Source organism: Nicotiana sylvestris, chromosome 1 (assembly GCF_000393655.2).
Source record: "Nicotiana sylvestris chromosome 1, ASM39365v2, whole genome shotgun sequence".
In the NCBI taxonomy this organism is placed as follows: Eukaryota; Viridiplantae; Streptophyta; class Magnoliopsida; order Solanales; family Solanaceae; genus Nicotiana; species Nicotiana sylvestris.
In genome coordinates this window covers 187,160,781-187,182,058 of record NC_091057.1, presented here as the reverse complement: position 1 = coordinate 187,182,058, position 21,278 = coordinate 187,160,781, and the positions used below count along the sequence as shown (strand labels likewise).

Sequence of the window (21,278 nt, the reverse complement as noted above, 5' to 3'; positions counted from 1 at the left end):
GCAAAATAATGAAAGCACATACAAGGAAAAATAGTTGGGACGAGAAGGTCAGTGATTTTTTAAATGTTAGGCGACCTCCAATGAGAGTTGCCAAACAAAAGAAGGCTGTCCCAACTACCTCAACGAGGTCAAACCGTTCAAAAAAGAAGTCATGATTTTTGAAGACATTTTGAAGAGTTGGGACAGTGATGACAAAGAATTACAAATTGAAGAATTTACAAGTTTGGGCAAGAAGGGACAACAATTTAATTCCTTCTTCATTTTATTCTACCATTATGTTAGTATACTCATTTGTAATATCATCACAGAGTATGTTATAAACTCTGTGATGATCATTGAATATTTGGTACTCTCCAGTTCTTATTTTTTACATGCATGCTAGTAGGTGAGGCTTTTTTACGCGTCAATAGGATTAGTAAGATAAGGTCTAGCCCGGTTTGTGTTACCTTGGTCCTATGCCTTTGGAAATTATCCACACGGCTATGAGATTATATGCCCTCGTAAGACTTTGCAAGCAGCTGCACCATGAATCTTCTACATCAGGCTGTCATAGGTTTTGTGAGGCGCAGAGGAGTGATTATATAGCCAAGGCATATGGGTAACAATACCGGTGCTATTGTCCCCCTTATTTGTACTATTCCTAATTGTTGTATGTTCTTTTCTTTTTATTAATAAAAAACTAACCCTATGCGCTTGTCTAGCGGATTGCGGAAAAAAAAAAGAGATGTTGGGTCCCACCAGAATTGAGACTACGGAAAGTCTACGCAAAATAACAAGTGGAAGTGTAGGGTCAGTATTACAACTATAGACCAGCTCTCTTTTTTAGTTTCATTCATAATTTGTCTCTGGCAATACACCAAGATTTATGGCGCTTTCAAACCATGAGTCTCGGATGCGTGTTTTTCATTCTGTTATCAACCCATTAATTAATTAAACCATATCTTACGACGACGCTTCTTTTTCTTTCTCCTAATTCCCACTTCCATATATCTGTATATATAACTCTCGCATTTCATCTGTGCATTTCACAGTTCGTAACCTGTATTCATATATATACCTATATATACACACACATCAACTATCATCTTCATTTTAGATACTGCTAATATATATTACTTTGTATTATTATTAGTTGTTCTTGAAGAAACCGAAAAGAATGAGGTTGCTATCAGGGGAAAATGGTAGAAGGTGGTGCTATTTTGCCTTAGTGGCTCTCTACTTGGAGATTTGTATAGTAGTTGCTGAAGATCCATATAGATACTTCGACTGGAGAATCAGCTATGGCGATATATATCCTCTTGGTGTCCGCCAACAGGTACCTGTTTGTTCACTATATTTGTTGTGTTTGATACTATAAAATTCATTTTTCATAACATATTTTTCATGAGGAAGTCATTTTCTGTTGTCTAGTTACTGTTTCATCTAGATTGTGAAAATGACTTCCTTCACCTGTGGGCGGAAGTCATTTTCCTTAAACATTAGTATATGGAGTAATCTATATTACTCTTTAATACTTAGAAACAAGTTTGGATTTGTTTCTGTTGCTTCCTTAATTCTAATGATTACGCGCGATAAATGGTATTGGACAGGGAATTCTGATAAATGGACAATTTCCGGGTCCTGATATATACAGCGTTACCAATGACAACCTTATCATCAACGTCCATAATGATTTGCCTGACCCATTTCTTCTCACCTGGTATGTGCTTCACCTTTTTAATTAATAATTTCTATGCACTAACAATGTATTCTTTTTTAAACCATCAAGGTCAGATGACCTGTAATAAAAGCTCATTTTCTATAGTAATTCTAACTTGATAATTTAAGAATTCAATAAATAATCTGTTATATATAACTGGTTAAAAGATACTAAACATGCATAATTCAAACACACTTTAGTTCTCTATTACATGCATTTACTAAACTGATGTAAAGTCTTGACACGTTTTAATAAAGTGTATATAGCCTGGTAAAGTCTATAGTTTCCTTTTTTAACTTAACTCTATCTTTATCACACAATCATTAGAAGTGTTTACTTTTTGTGCTATCAAATGGACTTCTCTTTTTCAAGAATGCCTTATTTGACAATTCCTCTTGTGTATAACTAGTAAATGACACATATAAAAAATCACTCATTCAGTTAAGTGGTTAGTAGAAAGTAGTCCAGGACGAAATGCCAATAGCATAAATGAAGAAACTAAAGAGAACCACCTTTTTATCTTTTATATATACTATATGTTATCAATTCCTTTTTTTCTTGGCTTATAGTTGGGACTTTATTTCCCAAGTGTATTTAACAATGAGTAATTTACTGGAAATTTATAATGCAGGAATGGGCTCCAACAAAGGAAAAATTCGTTTGAAGATGGTGTATATGGAACAACATGTCCCATCCCTCCTGGAAAAAATTTCACATACATAATGCAAGTGAAAGATCAAATAGGAAGTTTCTTCTATTTTCCATCTCTTAAATTCCATAAAGCCGCTGGTGGATTTGGAGGAATTAGGATTCTCAGTAGGCCAAGAATTCCAGTCCCTTTCCCTGAACCTGCTGGAGATTTCACCCTTCTTATTGGAGATTGGTACAAAACTGATCACAAGGTATTCCAACTTCATTTCATCTCAGAGTGCACATTTGGTATGACAGAAGTTATTTTCCACGAAAAATATTTTGCTCTAAAAGAAATGTAGTGTAAGAGCCGGACCATCGAGTCTATTTTTTGCAGTCTTACCCTGTATTTCTATAAGAGGCTATTTTCACTGCTCGAATACATGATCTCCTGGTCACATGGTAACAACTTTACTAGTTACGCCAAGACTCCCCTTCAAAATTATATATTGAAAATTAATAATTATATTACCAAACCGAAGAGCGTCTTTACGAAATTTTTGAGTAATAGAAATTAATGATAATGCCTAACTGATAGTTGATCAAGTAATATAAAGTGAGAAATTAACATAGTTAGAAAAAAGACTTCTAGGAAAGAAGAAAATAAAGGAAGATGACTTCCGCCTAAGTAAGGCAATCAAACACCATAACATAACTTCAACGACAACATACCTAATATTCACAAGGTGTAAGGTCTGGAGGGTGGAGGGTAATGTGTATGCAGACCTTATTCCTATCTCGTGGAATCCTCGACTCAAGAAAAGCTGTTTTCATAACATGACTTCCTTATTAAAAATATTTTCCAGAAAATGACTTTCGGCGTACTAAACACACTCTTAATCTTAGCATATTTCCTTATTATACCACAAGGACTAAACATAATTTGTCTGACAATGTTGGAATTATTGATTTTGCGTTTCCAGATATTACAAACAATTTTAAACCATGGAAAGATGCTTAAATTCCCTGATGGCATTCAAATCAATGGTCTTGGTCCTGATGGTGCAAAATTCACTGTTGAACCAGGTATACATAGTAACAAAATTCAGTCTTTCTTTTTCAAGAACCATTTGTTAACTTTCACGTGGAAAGTAATGACCTCCAATGGGTGATAATTTTCCAGGAAAAACATACAGGTTAAGAATATCCAACGTGGGACTTCAAAATACACTTAACTTTAGAATTCAGGGACACCAGATGAAGTTGGTTGAAGTTGAGGGAACTCATACAATACAAACTACATTGTCTTCTCTTGATGTGCATGTTGGTCAGTCCTACTCAGTATTGGTCACTGCAGATCAGCCTGCTCAAGACTACTACATTGCTGTTTCCAGCCGCTTCACCACTCAAATTCTTAATTCCACAGCCATTCTTCATTACAGCAACTCTAAAAAGCCGGTTTCTGGACCACCTCCTCCAGGGCCGACCACTGACATCTCTTGGTCCCTGAATCAGGCTCGTTCTATTAGGTACTCCCCGAAGCTATTTGGCTATATACGAAATTTAAGAAAGAAAAAAAAAATTGGAACTTGTGGTCTTAAACATGTCAGGACATTTTGTGGCTATTTTCTGGAACAAACTAAATTCAATGACACCTTTATTTACTTTTAGACAATGCATGTACTTGGGTTATTCTTTTTCTTGAATTGAAAGGGCAATGTGAAACTGATTCTTTCTATGATTTACAGGACTAATCTTACAGCCAGTGGACCAAGACCAAACCCACAAGGCTCCTACCATTATGGTCAAATAAATGTCACTAGAACAATAAGACTAGCAAATTCTGCTGGCTTAGTTGATAGAAAACAGAGATATGCAGTTAATGGTGTGTCCTTCATCCCTGCCGATACGCCGCTTAAGCTAGCAGACTATTATAATATCAAAGGAGTATTCGAAGTAGGAAGCATCCCTGATCAGCCTACAGGTCGACACATACACCTTGACACAGCAGTTATGGGAGCAGACTACAGAGCATTTGTGGAGATTGTTTTTGAGAACAGAGAGAACATTATGCAAAGCTGGCATCTTGATGGTTACTCTTTCTTTGTCGTCGGGTAATTACACATTAACATCTCATTGTATTCATAAGAAACTATATGCTTTTAATTACTTAATTAAACAATGAAGTTTTGTAATGTTCACAGAATGGATGGTGGTAGATGGAGTCCTGCAAGTAAAAAACAGTACAACCTTATAGACGCAGTTTCACGCTGTACCACGCAGGTTAGAATAATATAATGAACTCATTACTCAATATTATTTTTCACAACTTCATATTGATAAATGTTGAATAACAAGTATAAATGTGACGCCTTGTGAATTGGCTTTGACAGGTTTATCCAAGATCATGGACTGCAATATATATACCCCTGGATAATGTAGGAATGTGGAACCTGAGGACTCAATTCTGGGCAAGGCAATACCTCGGGCAACAATTTTATTTGCGAGTATATACACCAGTTCAATCGTTCCGCGACGAATATCCTATCCCAAAGAATGCTTTGCACTGTGGCAGGGCCAGGGGTAGAGCCATAAGAGCATTATAGTTCTCTCAAAAGAAAAATAAAAAATGACCTCTTGTCATCTTTATATTGCTGCTAATCATTTTTCACTTGCAATTATTTTACTAATCCAACCCCCATTATTTCCACTGTAATTCGTATTATCGCTTATTAGGAATGTACTTAGCTGTGGTGTTTGTATTCTGTCACTAACTATGTATAAAATGTGGTTTAAAGTTCTCCAATTACAAATAACAGGTCTCAAAGAGTTTTTACATGTTTTCCTGTCAAGAAGCAAAGATTTGTCCATTACGGAGGCATGCGTCACTGTCGAAAATATAATTCATTGATAACCTCATCAGGCCAAAATAGTAAACATCTCCAATATAGAATGGAAGTAAGGCCAATAATATGGAACAAATATATAAGACATTTCTCACTTGCTTTCATCGTAGTAACAAGAACTTTTCAACTCTTTTGCATAAAGAAATAAGAAAAATTTCCTCAAAAGAACAAGATTCAATAATTAACAACAACAACCCAGTAAAATCCCACAAGTGGGATCTGGGGAGGGTAGTGTGTACGCAGACCTTACCTCTGCCCCGAGGGAGTAGAGAGGTTGTTTCCGGTATACTCACGGCTCAAGAAGATGAAAAGAGAGACAATATATCAGTACTACAAGATTCAATAATCCAAGTAGATAAATACGCATGCAAAAGAGGCATTTTGACTGTTTCATCAGACTGTGAATAATTAATTAACAGTGTGATTATCACCACAAGTAATGCAGGTTAGGGACAATATTGAAAGATAAACATACCAACTATTGTGCAGTCCGCCCAATCTTGTGCTTAGCTGGTAAACTGTCTTCTTCTGCTCTAGAAAGTAAACGCATAATCCTCTTATGCTCAATTGAATAGCCTATAAATTACCTTCTCTCCCAGAGGAAAATATTGCATCGGTATGTATAACTAACGCAAACATACCGAGAATTTAGGTAGAGGGGACAGAAGGGAATTACACTAAAACAACCTCATTTTCGCCATGGAAAAGATATGTCATTTCTCTCTTCTTATTGTCCTGAGTCTATCTACATTCGGCCCCAACTTAGTCAATGCTGATGCACAGCGGCCAGCGCCACCGCCTATTTTCATACTAGGGGATTCAACAGCAGATGTTGGAACTAATTCTTACATCCCTGACTGCCATGCAACAGCTAACTTTCCTCATAATGGCATTGATTTTGTCCACTCAAGGCCAACTGGAAGATTCAGCAATGGCCTAAACAGTGCTGATCATCTTGGTTAGTGATTACTAAAGTTTTAGCATTAGGTCTAAGGAACATAACCAATAAGATTTTGAGAGGGCATTCCTACTTGTTCTACATCATGTCATATATAGAGTCATTTCACTATCTTTTGGTGCGGTGGAGTCCGAGCTAGCTTGAGCGCACCTCGACTATTCCATCGAGTACCTACTACCTCCAAACAGCACAGGTATCAGGTAACTTTGCTCAGTGTCAGCTATGGCTTAGACAAATGAGAAGAAATCACCAAGTGTTTTTAGTCTTTAATGGAATTTGACCAGTGGTCTCGTATGATTTTCGCTCATTTCATTGACCACTAGGTCATACTGTTGGGTACAGTCATTTCACTATTACATGTAGAGCGCTAATGAAGGATCTTGCACTTTCTAATTGCAGCAAGGCTTTTCGGATACAATAGCAGCCCGCCCCCTTTTCTATTTCTTCACAGCCTGAAATACGGTCTTCAGTTGGGAATATATCGAGGTGTAAACTTCGCCTCAGGAGGTTCTGGTCTCCTCGAGGAGACTGGTTTACAGCTGGTAAAGCTTTTTACTACTATTACTTCAGATTCCTGAATAATATGCTCAATAATCATCTCTCACAAAAGAAAAAGAAATTTTTTTGGATCACTGCAACGTCTGAATTTGTATTTTTACCTCTCTCTCTCTCTCTCTCTCTCTCTCTCTCTCTCTCTCTCTCTCCAAACAGAATGTCCTGAACTTGCCACAGCAGATAAACCAATTTGTCACTGTACGCAAGAATCTGACTGCTGCACTTGGTCATGAATCAACAAAAGCATTGCTCGCGAGATCTTTATTCTGCATCAGTACCGGAAGCAATGACATTTTTGTTTATTTCAAGACCAGAAGTACAATGCCTAAAGAAGAGTTTATCAACCTTCTCATGGAAGCGTACGAGAACCACATAAAGGTTGGTGTTCTACTTAAAATTCTTCCTTCAACATGCATATGCAGAAACTCGAAAATGGCATTTATCAGAAGCTAACACCACATTTGCTATATAACAGACTTTGTACAGCCTCGGAGCACGCAAGTTTGGCATCATAAGCGTGCCACCAGTTGGTTGTTGTCCAGCCAACAGACTTTTGAACGCAACAAAGTGTTTCGAGCCTATGAATGATTTTGCCCGATGTTTCCATTCAGCTCTTGACAAGTTAATGTGCAACCTAAGCTCAGAGCTGCACGGGATGAAGTATGCGCTAGGGGACACATACAAAATGACCATAGACGTTATAGATAATCCACGTCCCTTCAGTAAGCACTTCTTCCCTTGACAAAATAACAGTGTGTTAAGGATTAACAGTTCTACAACTAAGAAAGAATTTGTGATTATACTACTCTAGATTATCTGTGCTAATTTTAAAAGTTTTAAACTACAATTTATTTTCATATAAGTCTAATACTCCTTTTGGTAAAACTGATAAATATGTGGGTTTCTCCTCTTTCTACTATGAGTATATGCAAAGTAGTAGAACTAAATGTGAGAATGTTGTTTTTCTTGGATTTCAGACTTCTCAAATGTGGACACAGCCTGCTGTGGACATGGAACACTAAACGCCGAAGGAATTTGTAATCCAACAGCTAATCTTTGTTCAGATCGCAGAAAGTTTATATTCTGGGATTTGTTCCACCCAACACAAGCTGCTGCACAGTTGGCGGCTAATACACTGTATGGTGGTCCAACACAATATGTTTCTCCAATTAATTTTGCTCAGCTGGCTGCAGAAAATTAGTTTCATTGAACCAGCCAAGTCAATGTCACAGATTGTTACTTTCTCCTCTCAGTCTCTCCATTACACTTCCAATAATGTCCTACTCGTGGTTCCTCTGCCTTCGAGTATTTGGAATTTTTTTTATTATGTGTGAAGTTACTTGTAGTCATTCCATGCATCTCAATACTAGTTGAGAGGACAGAAACAATGTTTCTCTTGTTCCGTGATGTTTTATGAAATTGAAGGAATAAAAGCCATCGCCTTCAGGCCGAGCTCATATAACCCTCTCCAATCCCCCAGAGTAACCAAAAAGGAGAAAAACAATCAACATGATGTCTTAAATTGGAATCAGCAAGACAGAAAAAACAAAAGATAAAGAAAGAAAAGAACTATTAGGGCTACAACATAGAGTTTACACTTGAGGAATAATGTTTGACAACATAATGAAGACATGTCTATTGGTACTCAAATATCACTTTGACATAGAACTACAATCTCCTAAAGAAATGGTTTCTTTAATTCTCTTTTCTTCCTTTTTATTTAGTGACCGGGTTGAGAACGAATGGTGGTATTGGCGAACAACAAAAACCCAGTATGTACATTCCAATATATCAAGGAAAACTCAAGAACATGTGATTAGCCATCCTCTATCAACATGGTCTCATCAGAATCTGATGCGTAGCATCTGCACAAGCAACTTTCATCTTTCAAACCAATTCCATCCAGAAGCTCTTCTCTCCTTCTCTGCAGTTCTAACCAGTGCTCTGGCTCCTCAAATAAACGCAGAATCTGCACACCAGCAAATTCAAAATCTTCCATTCTATTTCAGCACCATTCGTGTTATTTTTAGCATCACTCATAAACTTCGATAGATGCAACTAATTTAGGTTTCCATCATCATGACTTCACAAACTTAAGAATATCTCTGCTAGTTTATGCCACTTTTGTATGTTAAGTTTGTAAATATGAGAAGCAAATTTAATTATTTACATTTGCTTTCTTTTGGTGTAGAATGCGATTTGTAAATGAGGCTGAAACTTTGTCAGATCTTAGAATCCCTACAAAGATAAATGGAATATGTCTTGTTTTGCATTGTGCTGTAATTGTTACAGCGCGTTCTTATAGCTTGATACAATTGATAAAATTTTACTCTACTGATCAAGAAAATTAGAAGCAATATCAAAAATCTTTGCATGCTGTTGAAATGAAGTCAATATGAAGGAAATGTCTAAAAAGGAAGTACAAAACCAAAAAAAGGACTTACTGTTTTCATCGTTGGCCTCCTTGAAGATGAATGCAAGAGGCAGAGCCGTGCTGCAAGAATCACTGTTTTCATCTCATCTTTGTTGTAGTTCTCGCTTAAGTCAGGATCAACAAGAAGATCACAAAGACCGCAACTGAGTAGAGACCTCGCCTGCAATTCACATTATGAGTCAAAATCATTGAAGAAAATAAACATCGTTTATCTTTTGAAGTAGGCATACATTCTTCGTATTATTACCCACAGCACTAAGCTTTCATGATGAGATTCCAGGTCTGTTTGGATGGCCTCTTTCCCTGTGATCAATTCCAACAGGACTACCCCGTAAGAGTATACATCTATCTTTTCATCAACTTTGCCATACATAATGTACTCAGGCGCCAGGTATCCAAATGTCCCAACAACGTGAACTGGTTTCACAAAAGCTGAATCTTGCTGAGTTTGCTGGTGTACTACTGCTGCTCCAAAATCTGATAGCTACGTTTCAGCTTCAAAAATCATCAAGTGTAACAAAAGCGGATGTAGAAATTATATCATCTACAACTTATCAAATTGAGTATCTAGGCAGTGGACGTGCATAAATTTTTTTTGAAGTCGGGACCAATCCAATCTTCACTAATTTGGCCTAACGCAACTACTAGGTTTAGAATTCACCAAGTAATATATTCAAGCACCATTCCATCATTTTTAATCTTTAACAACAACAACAACTACGCCTCAGACCCAAACAAGTTTGCGTCGGCTATATGAATTCTCGCTTCTTTCTTTAAGATCAACTCATATCATCGTCATTATTTATCTTTAAGGGTCCAAAATATGCCTTAGGTATGCTTAAACGGTTTATCATAGTTATGAGGACAAAAACCAAAAATAAAAAAATAAAAAAAAGGAATTAGATAAACCTAACATCTCTTAGACTAGTCAGCGAGCATCTTCCTATAGCATAGTTTCACAATGGCAATCAGTGAAATACAAAAACAGGCTAATGAATATGAGAAGCCATCTAATGTAGGAAACCGAGCAAATAAGATACTTACTTGTGGGTGGCAATCGCCAGATAAGAGAATGTTTGATGATTTCACATCTCTGTGAATGATAGGAGGGGTTTGAGAATGGAGGTATTCTAATCCCCTTGCCACTCCTATAGCAACTTGCATCCTTGTGTTCCAATTAAGCTGTTTTAGCCTTTGCTTTAAACTGTCCTTCAGTAGATTATACACGATTGCTTCCATGTCTTTACTGTAACAGTAACCGACAAGCTGAATTATGTTCTCGTGTTTCAGATTGCTCAATATTTCAACTTCCCCGAACAGATCATCTTCGGAATATTGTGTGTTTTTAAGGACTTTCACTGCTGCAACCTGCCCGTTGTCGAGATTAGCTCGATAGACTCTACTATGACCACCCTCTCCAGTCAACAGATTGGGACTGAAGTTATCTGTTGCACATCTAAGTTCATCAATTGTGAAGCGTCTGGTGCAGCAAATCATCTCTAAGTAAGCTAACCTCTGAAACAGATTCTTAGCTGCAGTATTTTTGTGCTGCAAATACTTCCTGGTCCTAGGAAAAGTTGCATTTTCAGTCGGCTGTGATGACGTTGATGTTGAGGAACACGGCATTGACAAAGATTTTTGAATCTGATACTTATTTCTCGATTCTGTAGAGCTGCTGGAAGCTGACAGAGAGGACTCAGATGAATGTAGAACTTTAATTGGAGCGCCTTCTTGTGAAGTCCCCGACTTCTGGAGTAGGACTTTTCCTCCCTTATCCATTACAAGAAGTAAGCAAGTAGGAGGCAATTCTTTCAAAAGTTTGCCAACAATCTGATCACTGGACTTGAACATCAAAAGTCAAAATGAGACAAATAAAGGGAGAGGAACCACCAAAACGGTCCCTGTAAGCAAATAAGAGAGGAACTATGTATACCAGGGGCTGCTGCATCCAACGGCAAGCATTGTGGCAAAGTTTATACGTACTTGATTACTCAGCTCACTTATATACGACTCTCCTACACAAACCTTGATTTGAAAATCCACCTAAAAAAGAAAATTGTACAACTATGGAATTAGCAATTTAGCAAACAATTGGTGGGAATAAGCAATATGTCAAGTGTAAAATGAAACTTGGGAATGAAAAATAACCTGCTTTGATTTGCAGATATCCTCATGTCTGTGAAAAGTATTTGGATCAAAAATATCATTAGGTTGTTGTACATGAACAGCCAGAACATAGTCTCCGGGCATTACAACTGAAGTGAGCAAACGAAGCAGCATTTCTCTGCTGCTATTGTCGGATTTGAGACCGACCACAATTGTTCGCTTCTTGGCCTTGGGCACTCTCCTTCTTCTCAGGAGTGAGGAAATTCCTCCTTTGGCACTTGAACTACCAAACATTGTACATACTCAGGGCCAATGCTGGCATACCATTGCCAATTGATCAAACGTTGCTAGAGAGAGGTGGATACAATATATACTCAATACAGTCAGACCTCTCTATAACAGCATCCCTATATAACAACACTCCACTATAAAAGCCAAGCTTCTCCGGAACCAATTTTTATGTTATGTTATAACAGCGCTTCGCTATAACATTCAAAAATATTCAGAACAAACGAGACTGTTACATAGAGGTTTGACTGTAGTTCGAATCTGGCATTTTTGTCTGAGCATGAGATATATATGTGAAAAATCACCGAATTTCAAGAAATATTAAAATCTAAACCTATTGAGAACATAAAAGTTGAGGGCATCAAGTTTAAATTTTGAATCGTTGTCAGAGTGCTCATGGAGGTGCTTTTAAGTTTTAAGTTACCTATCAAAATCTGAGAAACAATGAACTAAAAGCACAAGTTCTGGCGGTTGATGGTGATTTGTGGACCTTCACAATAAATTCCAGTAGGTTGGTATTAACATTTACTATAAGGTTGATAGGTACAGAATTAGACAAAATTCAACTCGCTCGCAATGTGCCGACACTTCATTATAAGAGTTTTAACGAACTTCCAATTTTATAACTTGTGAACCATTACCCCTTTGTGAAAAACAAAAAAAAAACAAAACAAAACAAAAAAAACAAAGTAACCAATGACAAGGCATGAAATTTTGAATGCATTCACCTTGGTGCCATAGTAGCATACTTCTAAATTTTATGTATAAATATCAATATCATTCTGCAACCAATGATATTGAAGACCAAAGCCAGATCTAATTCTAGACAAATAAAAGTTTAAATAATTTCTTTCTATTTGCCTAATTCTTGGTGGACAAAGTTATATGCGCCCAAGTTAATGAGACATCATCATTATCACAAAAGTAAATATCGATATCATTCTCACTGATTTAAACTAAAAATAGTTTGCTCCCAGAAAAAAGAAAAAAATAGAGAGAAATATTTCAAGTCGTTTGAAATTGTCGTTCTCGGAGTATTGTACTACCAAGGATTAAAAGATGAAGCCCTTCAAAGAGGTAACGAGACAAAACCTCTCAATTGCTCAAACACGTGAAAGATGTTCTCCAGGCATGCATAAAGGAATATTTCATTCACTTGTTACTTCGGCAAATTCTGCACATATGGCAATAAAGCAAGTTTGATATGCACCAAATGTACGTTGTTTATCAAATCGCACAAATGCAACACGACAATGGCTTACACCAACTCCTATACGTGAAAAGCACCAATTGGGCTCTTACTACCCACTTATGTGATACATACCGAACATAGAAACTCTTTCTAATATGAGTTTCTCTAACCCTTTCGTGGTTTGGTTGGAATACGGATTATGCGGATAAGTTATGTTGGGATTGTTGGTTATTCATTGTTTGGTATGTTGTATTAAGAATGACAATTGCATAATTTCTAAGAAGAAGGTACAAGTTAAACCGATGTTAATTACCCATCCTCTATAAGGTATAAGTTATACCGATGTTAAAATTAACACCAAGATAACTTATAACTGGTTTTCTAACCAAACATAATATTAAAATGGTATTAAATTTTTACACCACCCCTATACCTTCTTATACCTAATACTAAACGACCCCTTATTTGATCTCAAGCATCGACTCCACAAAGTACTTTATACCAAAAGAATCAAGATTTACACCCAAGTAAAGATACCTTAACCTTTAATCTAGCCAAGCCTAACAGCAAAAACACAATGATCCGTACTCCTCTCCGGATTTCTGACTTCTTTGACTCCCCAAAGCAAAATCAAGGGAAATAGGCATTTCACAACTTTCCTCAAGTGTCCACTGTTTGAGCAAAAAGTATAAAACTCATTTGTCGAACTAATTATTGGTAATAAAGAAGGTAAATCTTAGCCATAACATAATTAATTCCAAATCCAAGCATATAAAGTGCGAAATAAAAGAAGAATAAGAACGTATAAGATCTATTAATATAATAATCGTACATCAAACATGAGAGATGAGCTTACATCCAGCGCAGAGATGCATCGTAATCATGAGAGCAAAGAAAGGGAAGAGAGGTAACTGTTGATGAACAAGAGATTTCTCTCAATTCCTCTATTGTGGTTGCTCTCCTCCGAATCCCCCCTTCTCTGGGCTCCCTCTCCATATATATAGTTCCTTTCCCTTTTTCCCTTTTACCCAATGGTCTTTGACCGGCATACTTCCTTACGACTGTACCTTTCGTCGTCTGCTCGAACACAACGCTTGTTTTATGATGTACGCTTTCCGACAATGGCCGTGGTGCTCTTTGCTATCTCGCCCCATGGGCATAATTACAGCTTCGTCGACCCCTTGTCATTCCTCTTTAGGACGCCCAATATGGTCAGATTTTGACCCATGCATCCACCATCAACTAATTGAATACAAGTCAATTGACCACCAATATGGTCAGATTTTGACCCATGCATCCACCATCAACTAATTGAATACAAGTCAATTGACCAGAGTCATGTCTACTTGAAATGGAGAGATATAAGATATGGGAAATATAATCATAGAGTTGAGCATTCCGACTACTAAACAGGAAATTATCTGATGGCTTCGCACATTTTCCCTTCATACATCCGATTACATTCCTTTCTTTTACCCTTTGCTTCTAAAAAGGATCAAAAACTTATCAACTGTATTATGCACTGTCAAAAACCGAGGACTTATTAAATACTAGTACGTTATTTACAGTTAAATGACAGAAAAACATCATGAGTACTGTGGAGCAGACATTAATTTAATAATTATACACAGGAGTATAGTATCTAATTAGGAAGCGTTACACTTGCAACCAGAAGCAACATACTATAAGCACACCCCAAACATCTGTGGCAGAAGACTTTCAACACCAATCAGGTCACACTATATACCATCAACATATTCCCACAGCTGCAGCACCTTTCTCAGTCCATAGGACCTATTGCCGCCGCATCAGCACAAAGTGCACCTAAGATTTATCTGCAATCTGCACAAATTTAAGATCAGATCAAGCAATACTCTGTTATAAGGACTGCAAACAATTAAACATGACAACATATTAGGAGAAACTTAAGAACCCCAACTACGTGAATTATCCATATCTATCGCCTGCAAATCAAAACTGTGACCATTGACACTTGATCATTCAACAAAGCTCTTCAAATGCCTCTTACACAGAAATTAAAGCTTTAACAACAACACCCACAAGTGGGATCTGGGGAAGATAGTATGCATGCAGGCCTACTCCTACCTTGTGAAGGTAGAGAGGCTGTTTCCGGTAAAATTAAAGCTTTGAAAAGTCAATTTATTATATACCGATCTACCTCCAATTTAATAATCAATGCTGAGGGAAACATAATCGAGGGGTTTAGCTTTTCCCAAAACTATTTATACTCCTTAATATCACTAGAATTGTTGTTACGAAGGTAAAAATAGACCAGAGAAAGAAATTCAAAGCTTTTCGAGATCAGAAATGAATCTGCATTATAGTAAAATATAGATGTATATCGTTCAATTAATGATGTAGAAGCAATGGTTGATTTGTTTTTAGCACAACACATAACAAGTAATGTAGCTTACCATACATGCTGCCCAGCATACAGTTAATGCTGCTAATTAATAAAATTACCCTTTACTGATTTAAAAAAAGGTTAAATAAACCAGAGAGCCAAGACCATGATATTTGTAGGAATTTTTCTACTTCAACTTCTTTTACTTTAGCATTTAAATACATGACACAAAAAGAAAGCGACAAGTAATCAAGTCATAAGAAAAATATGAAGTCCAAGCAATACTATGTACCTATTAGTTTTACAGCCAATTCTCATCATGTAAACATTTTTTAGTTGTCACTTTTCTGAATTAGCGACCCCAGTCCTCCTTAGGTTCTAAACTGGCAGAATCATGAGACATCATAAGTGGTAAGTTGATTTTTGGCCTTTATTCCCCACTATCACATAGGTTAACTTCGTTCATTCCATTCTTAGGGATAGGATGGATCCACCGGAAAAACTGGAGCAGTATGTCCATTAGCCGAAAGGAGTTACTCTCCTTTAGTGTCATTTGAAGAACAAACACAGATATTCTCCTCTAGCCAGCTTCTTGTAGATTGAACTCTCTTCTCTTTAGGCTCTGAGTTCTTTGTCTAAGATGGTCTTAGCTTAAAACTATGGCAAAACCTACCCACACATGGTGTTTACACCAATCCAAGAAATACATGACATGTCTTCACACAAACTCTTATATCTAAACCATATCTCACAATAATTTATGACATAACCATGTACTAATTTGCCATAAACATGATACATCTCCACATAAACTATTATCACTAAACCATATCTCACCTTAATTTATGGCTAAACCATGCTAAATTAGTACTCCCTCCGTTTCAATTTATGTGAATTTATTTCCTTTTTAGCCCGTGCCAAAAAGAATGACTCATTTCCATATTTAAAAATAATTCACCTTTATGCAATAATTTATAGCCACACAATACATGTGCCTTATTTTACGCCACAAGTTCAAATGTCTTCTCTTTGTTCTTAAACTCTGTGCCCAGTCAAATAGGCTCACATAAATTGAACGGACGGAGTATATTTTAGTGTAAACACTGGGTGAGGGTTAATTTTTACCTTAAACTACACCTAAAAGTAGAAAATGCACTCATGCAAAAATAAAATAAAATAAAAATACAATAAAAATGAATAAAAAGTTGATAAATAAATGAGATATCAATTACAAAGATATTCCAATATATGTATGCTACATCACATAAATAACATCTATAGACATAAAAAACGTTTGTTTATACCTCAACCTATTTGGTTTTTTTATGCATATTGATTTGTTCATCAATCATTTTCATATTCTTAGTTTCTTATATTATTTATATTTCAGTTAATCTATTAAATGAAGCTTCGGTCACGTTAAAATAAACCTACATATCATATCGTCAATATGTAAACATGCAGCCAGATGCCCTGCAAAATGATTATTTCATCTCAAAGATCCAGCAATATTGTCCAATGAATTCATGTTTCCTCAAGTGTGATTCGATGTTTCACTAGAAATGAACTCCGCACATCCAAACGGAAAAGCAATTAAACTTTAAAGTAGCCTTGAAGCTAGTGATAGAATGAGAACATCCAGAAGCTGGAATGACAGATCCAACCACCACATCAACCAAATAAAATTGATAAAACACCGGCATACAATTTGGAAATGAACTCGGATCAATTTGAATAATCAGTTGCATGAGCCTGAAATTGTTAATTGAGAAGGTGGTGAACATTATTTCCATCTAAAAAACTCAGTCGAAACATTTAGCTTTGGCTGTTCCTACTTTCAGTAATCAAATCCAACGTCAACCTTCACAAGCTCCTGGAATGTGTTGGGAACTTCAAGATTGGCCAATGTCACATAATTAATAGAGAAGATTTCGTTAAATACGCTAACCTTGGTATGGGAATCACCCAACGATTCATCAAGGATTATTCAATTCTGACCTACACTACTCGTGTACTGTAGACAAATACCAGGGAACTACGCATAAAAATCGTTTAGAAAATGAAAACAAACATAAAGATTATTCGGAAAAACAGTCCAAAATTATGACCCCTCTATTATCAATGTAATCCAAACTTCATGAAGCTAAAGTACCTGGTTAAGAGGATTATCCGGAGACTTCTTCCATAGCTTCCAAATCAAGTCTTTATACTGAGTGTGTGTCAGACCTGGTTTTTCCTCCTTTAGAACACGAAGCTCAGCCTCCTCAAAAGCCTACAAGTACCAGAATTAACACCCGAAATAAAAATGTGCAATATAACCTTAATTATGCTAGTGCAAAATCAGAAAGTAACATACTGAGAACATTTTATACAATTATACACATAAATAAAATAATCATCTATTGCCTAGAAGATCCAGCAGAAGATTAAGTTGTACATGCTAAAGAAAAATTGCAAATAAGAGGGATCAACTTCTATTCTTACAAAACTACTATAACATAAATCCATATTCATCAACTACGGACAATCCAAACTAGTTGATATTACCAAAAAGGTTGTGTGGGTGATAAGTATTCTTCTACCCTTAACCAGAGGTCTCGAGTTCAAACTCTCGGAATAGAGTTGCCTTCGGCAGGGAGCTTCACTCCCAAAGTTGGACTATTCCGTATTAGTCCGCCCAAAGCAAGTACCGAACACCGGGTGGGTAACCATAAACAATTAGCTGATATTCGGTATATGTATCATACCTCTATATCATTACGCTTTATTCGTCCATTGCTTTCCAACAAAAAGAATGATATTTTTCTTTTTTTCCGGGGTACAATGAAATGCAATCAGCATTAAGCGGAGACTCTTTATCATTAAAATTATAGATAAAACCGCAAGCAAAAAGCTGCTATGAAATACCTTAAAGGCAGCTCTGAGTCTCTTCTCAGGATGCCTATCAGGTGGCAAACTATCTGAAATAGCCAATGAAGCAATGGCATCATCCACAGTACTAGCCTCAATAATTGAATCATCACGATTCCTATTAGTTACAAGAACCGTTTTTTCATACTCCCCCTCCGCCGCCATACGGCTCTGCCTCCGCTTCTCCTCCTCCGCCTTCTTCGCTAACGCCACTTGCTCCTCCTCCTTTCTCCGCCGTAGCTCCGCCTCGGTCACCTTCGGTACTGGAATCGAGACGCGATTGGCTTTCTTATCCGGCTTCTTCATCGACTTCTCGAGCTCTTTCTCCTCCAGCTCGGCAAGCCTACGCGCCTCCGCTTTCTTTGCTGCGGCCTCGGCTCGCTTCTCGGCTTCTTCTTCGCGTTTTTTGGCGGCACGTGACTTCGCTCCCTCGGCTTCGCGCCAATACTGCTCTTCTTTTTCCCGAGTTTCACGGTCTTTGCGTTCGGATTCGGCGGCGCCCTTTCGAGCCCTAGCCGCTTCGGCTTTACTGTTTACTCCCATTTTCTTCGGCGGCATGTTTCTTTGCCGATTTCACGATCAATCTCCTCTTTTTCTTTTTGAGCTCAGCGAGAATTCCGAATCTAGCTATGCCCCTGTTCCTGCTCGTGTGGATGCTTTTGTCAAAAAATAACCGAATAGTTCGTGTAGATGCTTCTCATTACCGACTCTGGCGAAGTTGCAGATGCTATTGGGCCACCAAATGGGTGGGCCTAAAAGTGAAAATAATTGGGTGGACTCGATCCACACTTGATTGATTTCGTTTCGTAAAAATTGCAAGGGCACCCTATTTGGCCCCAATTAATTTAGAGAATTTTTCATAAAGCACCATCTTTTAGGCCTAAATAGTCATTTATAGATACTATTTGCTATATTACGTGTTATAGATATCATTTATGTTTTTATACAATGTATTTCATGTATTTAAGATGTTGTATTCAATAATACAACAAAAAAAATAGGCGTAAAAACAGGAATGCCAGCTAATGTAGATATGTATTTAAGTGTATTTAACCTTAAATGTAGTGACGTAACTGCGCAATATCTGAAAGGTTAAACGGAAGGAAATCAAATCACACGATTCTCTCCTAATTTTACTCAACTCAAATAATCCATCATTAATCTGTATTCTGCACTAAGAAAGAAACCCAGAAATGTGGAAAAAAAACTAAAATACAGAGCAACAGCTGATCGATTTTCTTCCATTCTCTTCTCCTCCTTTTCTATTGATACAAATTACATACAAGCGAAGGTATAACTACTCCATACATATGGCATGTTTAACAGTTTTGTTGCGTCACTCTGACAAGTGGAGCGATGAGGGCAATTACATCGACTTTTCAATTGAGGGAACACTGATAAAGGAGTATGCCTCCTTTAATAATTTGGTTGCTTCAATTTCTAATCAACTGGGCATCGATTTGAGCTCAAAGATGATTAAAATACAATACAAAGTAGAGGAAAATTCCACGCCAAAGAAAATACACAATGATATGGGTTATAGAGTATATGTAAAATTGAAAAAGGAGAATAGAGAATTTGGGATGTATCCTTTATGCATAACAGCTATCGAAAAAGATCTTATATCCGGAGGCAGTTTAAATCAAGGGGATATTGTGCTAATAGATGAAGCAGTTCAAAGGTGCGAGTCTGATACAGATGATACAATGGCTCTAGATGTTTTCAATTCAGGTGAAGCGATCGGAGTGTTCGAAATCCACAAAGATTTGATAATTTCAAGAACTGATCAAAAGTAGGTTTTTGTTGGACAAGTTTATAAGAATAAGGCTACATTGAAAGAGGTGATGGAGAATTATGCTATAGCTCAAAGGTTTCAATTCCGGGTTGACAGGTCTAATGCTGTAAGCTTTGTACGTATTCAAAAAAAAATTCCATTGAATTTTCAATCACTAGATGGTGCTGTAAGTATTACTTTTTGTATTTATGTGTATTTGTATATTCTCAACATCGTGATCACATTTGAAGTAAACATGTGTGTGTTAAGGGTCCTTAAATACATGTATCGAAATGTATGTTACTGATATAAAAAGACAACAGTGATGTTTGGAGACTTGCCATGTTGCGATATTTCAATTTTCAGAAAAGTTCCATTATTTTTCTCTAAGCTGAACTGCTGGAGGAACAAATACTAAGAGCAAGAAAGCTTTTTGGGTTACTGAAGGCGGTAGTAACATAGACTTCCCAGTGCTAAAATAAATAAATTCTGTACATCTTATGAAGAAATGGCTTCTCGTTCTCTTTAGGTTCTATTCAATGTGTCTTTTCTGTTAAGGCCATGTGATTGCTATATGAATTTTCACAAAAAATTTCATACTCGTTTTACTGGTACATATGATGTTTTATGTTACTGATATAAAAACATAACAGTGACTCTAATATAATGTAGAATGGTTAATTGTTTGCAGCTATGCATTGTTATGTATTTCAGAAGATTGTCAATGAATGTTTAAGGCTTCAAGCATTAACAAATCAGAACTATTCAAGGTGAGGGAATTTAATGATAACCATACATGTCCGTTGAAGGACAAGGTGTATGAGCAGCGGCAGGCTAGTAGCAGCCTTATCGGTGGTATGATAAGACCTAAGCTTACAAACCATAAGAGGAAATACATGTCAAGGGATATTATTGATATGAAATCAGATTTAGGTGTGGATGTTCGCTATATGTTGGCGTGGAGGGCTAAAGAAAAGGCAATAATTTCCTCGAAGAAGTTAGAAAGATGTTTGGACGTTAGAATTGTAGTAACCGCAAAGAAGCTACACATACATACACGACTCTTGGGAAAAAATACCAGGAGATGCTGACTTTGAATGAGGGATTGTCTACACGTATGACTGTAAGTTATATTTTAATGTAATTGCTTGATATATCTTAATTGTTGTATGAATTAACGAAATGAATACAACTGAATAAAATTAGTTTTAATTATTAATACAATCTGGCATGTTTTTAATACATATGAATACGTATATTCTAAAAATCATGAAAGACAGATTTTTCCATACATCTGTGTTAATTTAACTAAAAACTGGATGGCTACACTTTTGGAATACATCAGAATACAAGGAACAAAGTTGTATGTCAAAGAAACTTTAATGCTTAATGTCAATATATATGATTCTAGTGGATCTGTTTGCATAATCTTGCATAAAGTAGGAACATGAGAGTTTCTAC

General features: G+C 36.7%; 4 protein-coding genes across 6 annotated transcripts; 2 read left to right on the top strand and 2 right to left on the bottom strand.

Moving 5' to 3' along the window:
- Positions 1 to 997: 997 nt before the first annotated feature.
- LOC104211550 (L-ascorbate oxidase homolog) lies at positions 998 to 5,167 on the top strand. Its single transcript, XM_009760622.2, has 8 exons — positions 998 to 1,315; positions 1,590 to 1,699; positions 2,331 to 2,601; positions 3,313 to 3,415; positions 3,513 to 3,858; positions 4,078 to 4,443; positions 4,534 to 4,612; positions 4,723 to 5,167. Exons 1-8 carry the CDS (start codon positions 1,157 to 1,159, stop codon positions 4,933 to 4,935), a joined length of 1,647 nt encoding a protein of 548 aa, XP_009758924.1. The 5' UTR covers positions 998 to 1,156; the 3' UTR covers positions 4,936 to 5,167.
- Positions 5,168 to 5,852: 685 nt separating this feature from the next.
- LOC104211551 (GDSL esterase/lipase At5g55050-like) lies at positions 5,853 to 8,216 on the top strand. Its single transcript, XM_009760623.2, has 5 exons — positions 5,853 to 6,193; positions 6,593 to 6,735; positions 6,905 to 7,126; positions 7,224 to 7,470; positions 7,726 to 8,216. The coding sequence occupies exons 1-5, from the start codon at positions 5,935 to 5,937 to the stop codon at positions 7,947 to 7,949; spliced, it is 1,095 nt and encodes a 364-aa protein (XP_009758925.1). The 5' UTR covers positions 5,853 to 5,934; the 3' UTR covers positions 7,950 to 8,216.
- An 85-nt stretch (positions 8,217 to 8,301) lies between these two features.
- On the bottom strand, positions 8,302 to 12,031 carry LOC104211552 (PTI1-like tyrosine-protein kinase 2). Of its 3 annotated transcripts, none has more exons than XM_009760624.2 (6): positions 11,331 to 12,026; positions 11,116 to 11,225; positions 10,227 to 11,019; positions 9,430 to 9,666; positions 9,193 to 9,342; positions 8,302 to 8,717 (listed from the first exon to the last, which is right to left on the bottom strand). In XM_009760624.2, exons 1-6 carry the CDS (start codon positions 11,580 to 11,582, stop codon positions 8,565 to 8,567), a joined length of 1,695 nt encoding a protein of 564 aa, XP_009758926.2. In that variant the 5' UTR covers positions 11,583 to 12,026; the 3' UTR covers positions 8,302 to 8,564. The 3 variants fall into 3 exon arrangements, with proteins under 3 accessions (XP_009758926.2, XP_009758927.2, XP_009758928.2); XM_009760625.2 differs by having other exon boundaries at positions 8,593 to 8,740; positions 11,331 to 12,029; XM_009760626.2 differs by lacking the exon at positions 8,302 to 8,717 and having other exon boundaries at positions 9,195 to 9,342; positions 9,413 to 9,666; positions 11,331 to 12,031.
- Positions 12,032 to 14,261: 2,230 nt separating this feature from the next.
- Positions 14,262 to 18,730, bottom strand: LOC104211553 (uncharacterized). The gene is made up of 3 exons (XM_009760628.2): positions 18,041 to 18,730; positions 17,286 to 17,405; positions 14,262 to 14,610 (listed from the first exon to the last, which is right to left on the bottom strand). The coding sequence occupies exons 1-3, from the start codon at positions 18,599 to 18,601 to the stop codon at positions 14,593 to 14,595; spliced, it is 699 nt and encodes a 232-aa protein (XP_009758930.1). The 5' UTR covers positions 18,602 to 18,730; the 3' UTR covers positions 14,262 to 14,592.
- Between the last annotated feature and the right edge of the window lie 2,548 nt (positions 18,731 to 21,278).

What these genes read in the sequence shown, in the direction of transcription:
- LOC104211550 (XM_009760622.2), top strand. Translation starts at nt 1,157, where the DNA reads ATGAGGTTGCTATCAGGGGAAAATGGTAGAAGGTGGTGCTATTTTGCC. An exon ending in AAAATTCACTGTTGAACCAG is followed by an intron (nt 3,416 to 3,512) that starts GTATACATAGTA and finishes ATAATTTTCCAG; the next exon opens with GAAAAACATACAGGTTAAGA. An exon ending in AATCAGGCTCGTTCTATTAG is followed by an intron (nt 3,859 to 4,077) that starts GTACTCCCCGAA and finishes TATGATTTACAG; the next exon opens with GACTAATCTTACAGCCAGTG.
- LOC104211551 (XM_009760623.2), top strand. Translation starts at nt 5,935, where the DNA reads ATGGAAAAGATATGTCATTTCTCTCTTCTTATTGTCCTGAGTCTATCT. An exon ending in CGTACGAGAACCACATAAAG is followed by an intron (nt 7,127 to 7,223) that starts GTTGGTGTTCTA and finishes GCTATATAACAG; the next exon opens with ACTTTGTACAGCCTCGGAGC. An exon ending in AGATAATCCACGTCCCTTCA is followed by an intron (nt 7,471 to 7,725) that starts GTAAGCACTTCT and finishes CTTGGATTTCAG; the next exon opens with ACTTCTCAAATGTGGACACA.
- LOC104211552 (XM_009760624.2), bottom strand. Translation starts at nt 11,582, where the DNA reads ATGTTTGGTAGTTCAAGTGCCAAAGGAGGAATTTCCTCACTCCTGAGA. An exon ending in GTTGGATGCAGCAGCCCCTG is followed by an intron (nt 11,020 to 11,115) that starts GTATACATAGTT and finishes GTTCAAGTCCAG; the next exon opens with TGATCAGATTGTTGGCAAAC. An exon ending in CTGGCGATTGCCACCCACAA is followed by an intron (nt 9,667 to 10,226) that starts GTAAGTATCTTA and finishes GCTGAAACGTAG; the next exon opens with CTATCAGATTTTGGAGCAGC.
- LOC104211553 (XM_009760628.2), bottom strand. Translation starts at nt 18,601, where the DNA reads ATGCCGCCGAAGAAAATGGGAGTAAACAGTAAAGCCGAAGCGGCTAGG. An exon ending in GACTCAGAGCTGCCTTTAAG is followed by an intron (nt 17,406 to 18,040) that starts GTATTTCATAGC and finishes TGGTACTTGTAG; the next exon opens with GCTTTTGAGGAGGCTGAGCT.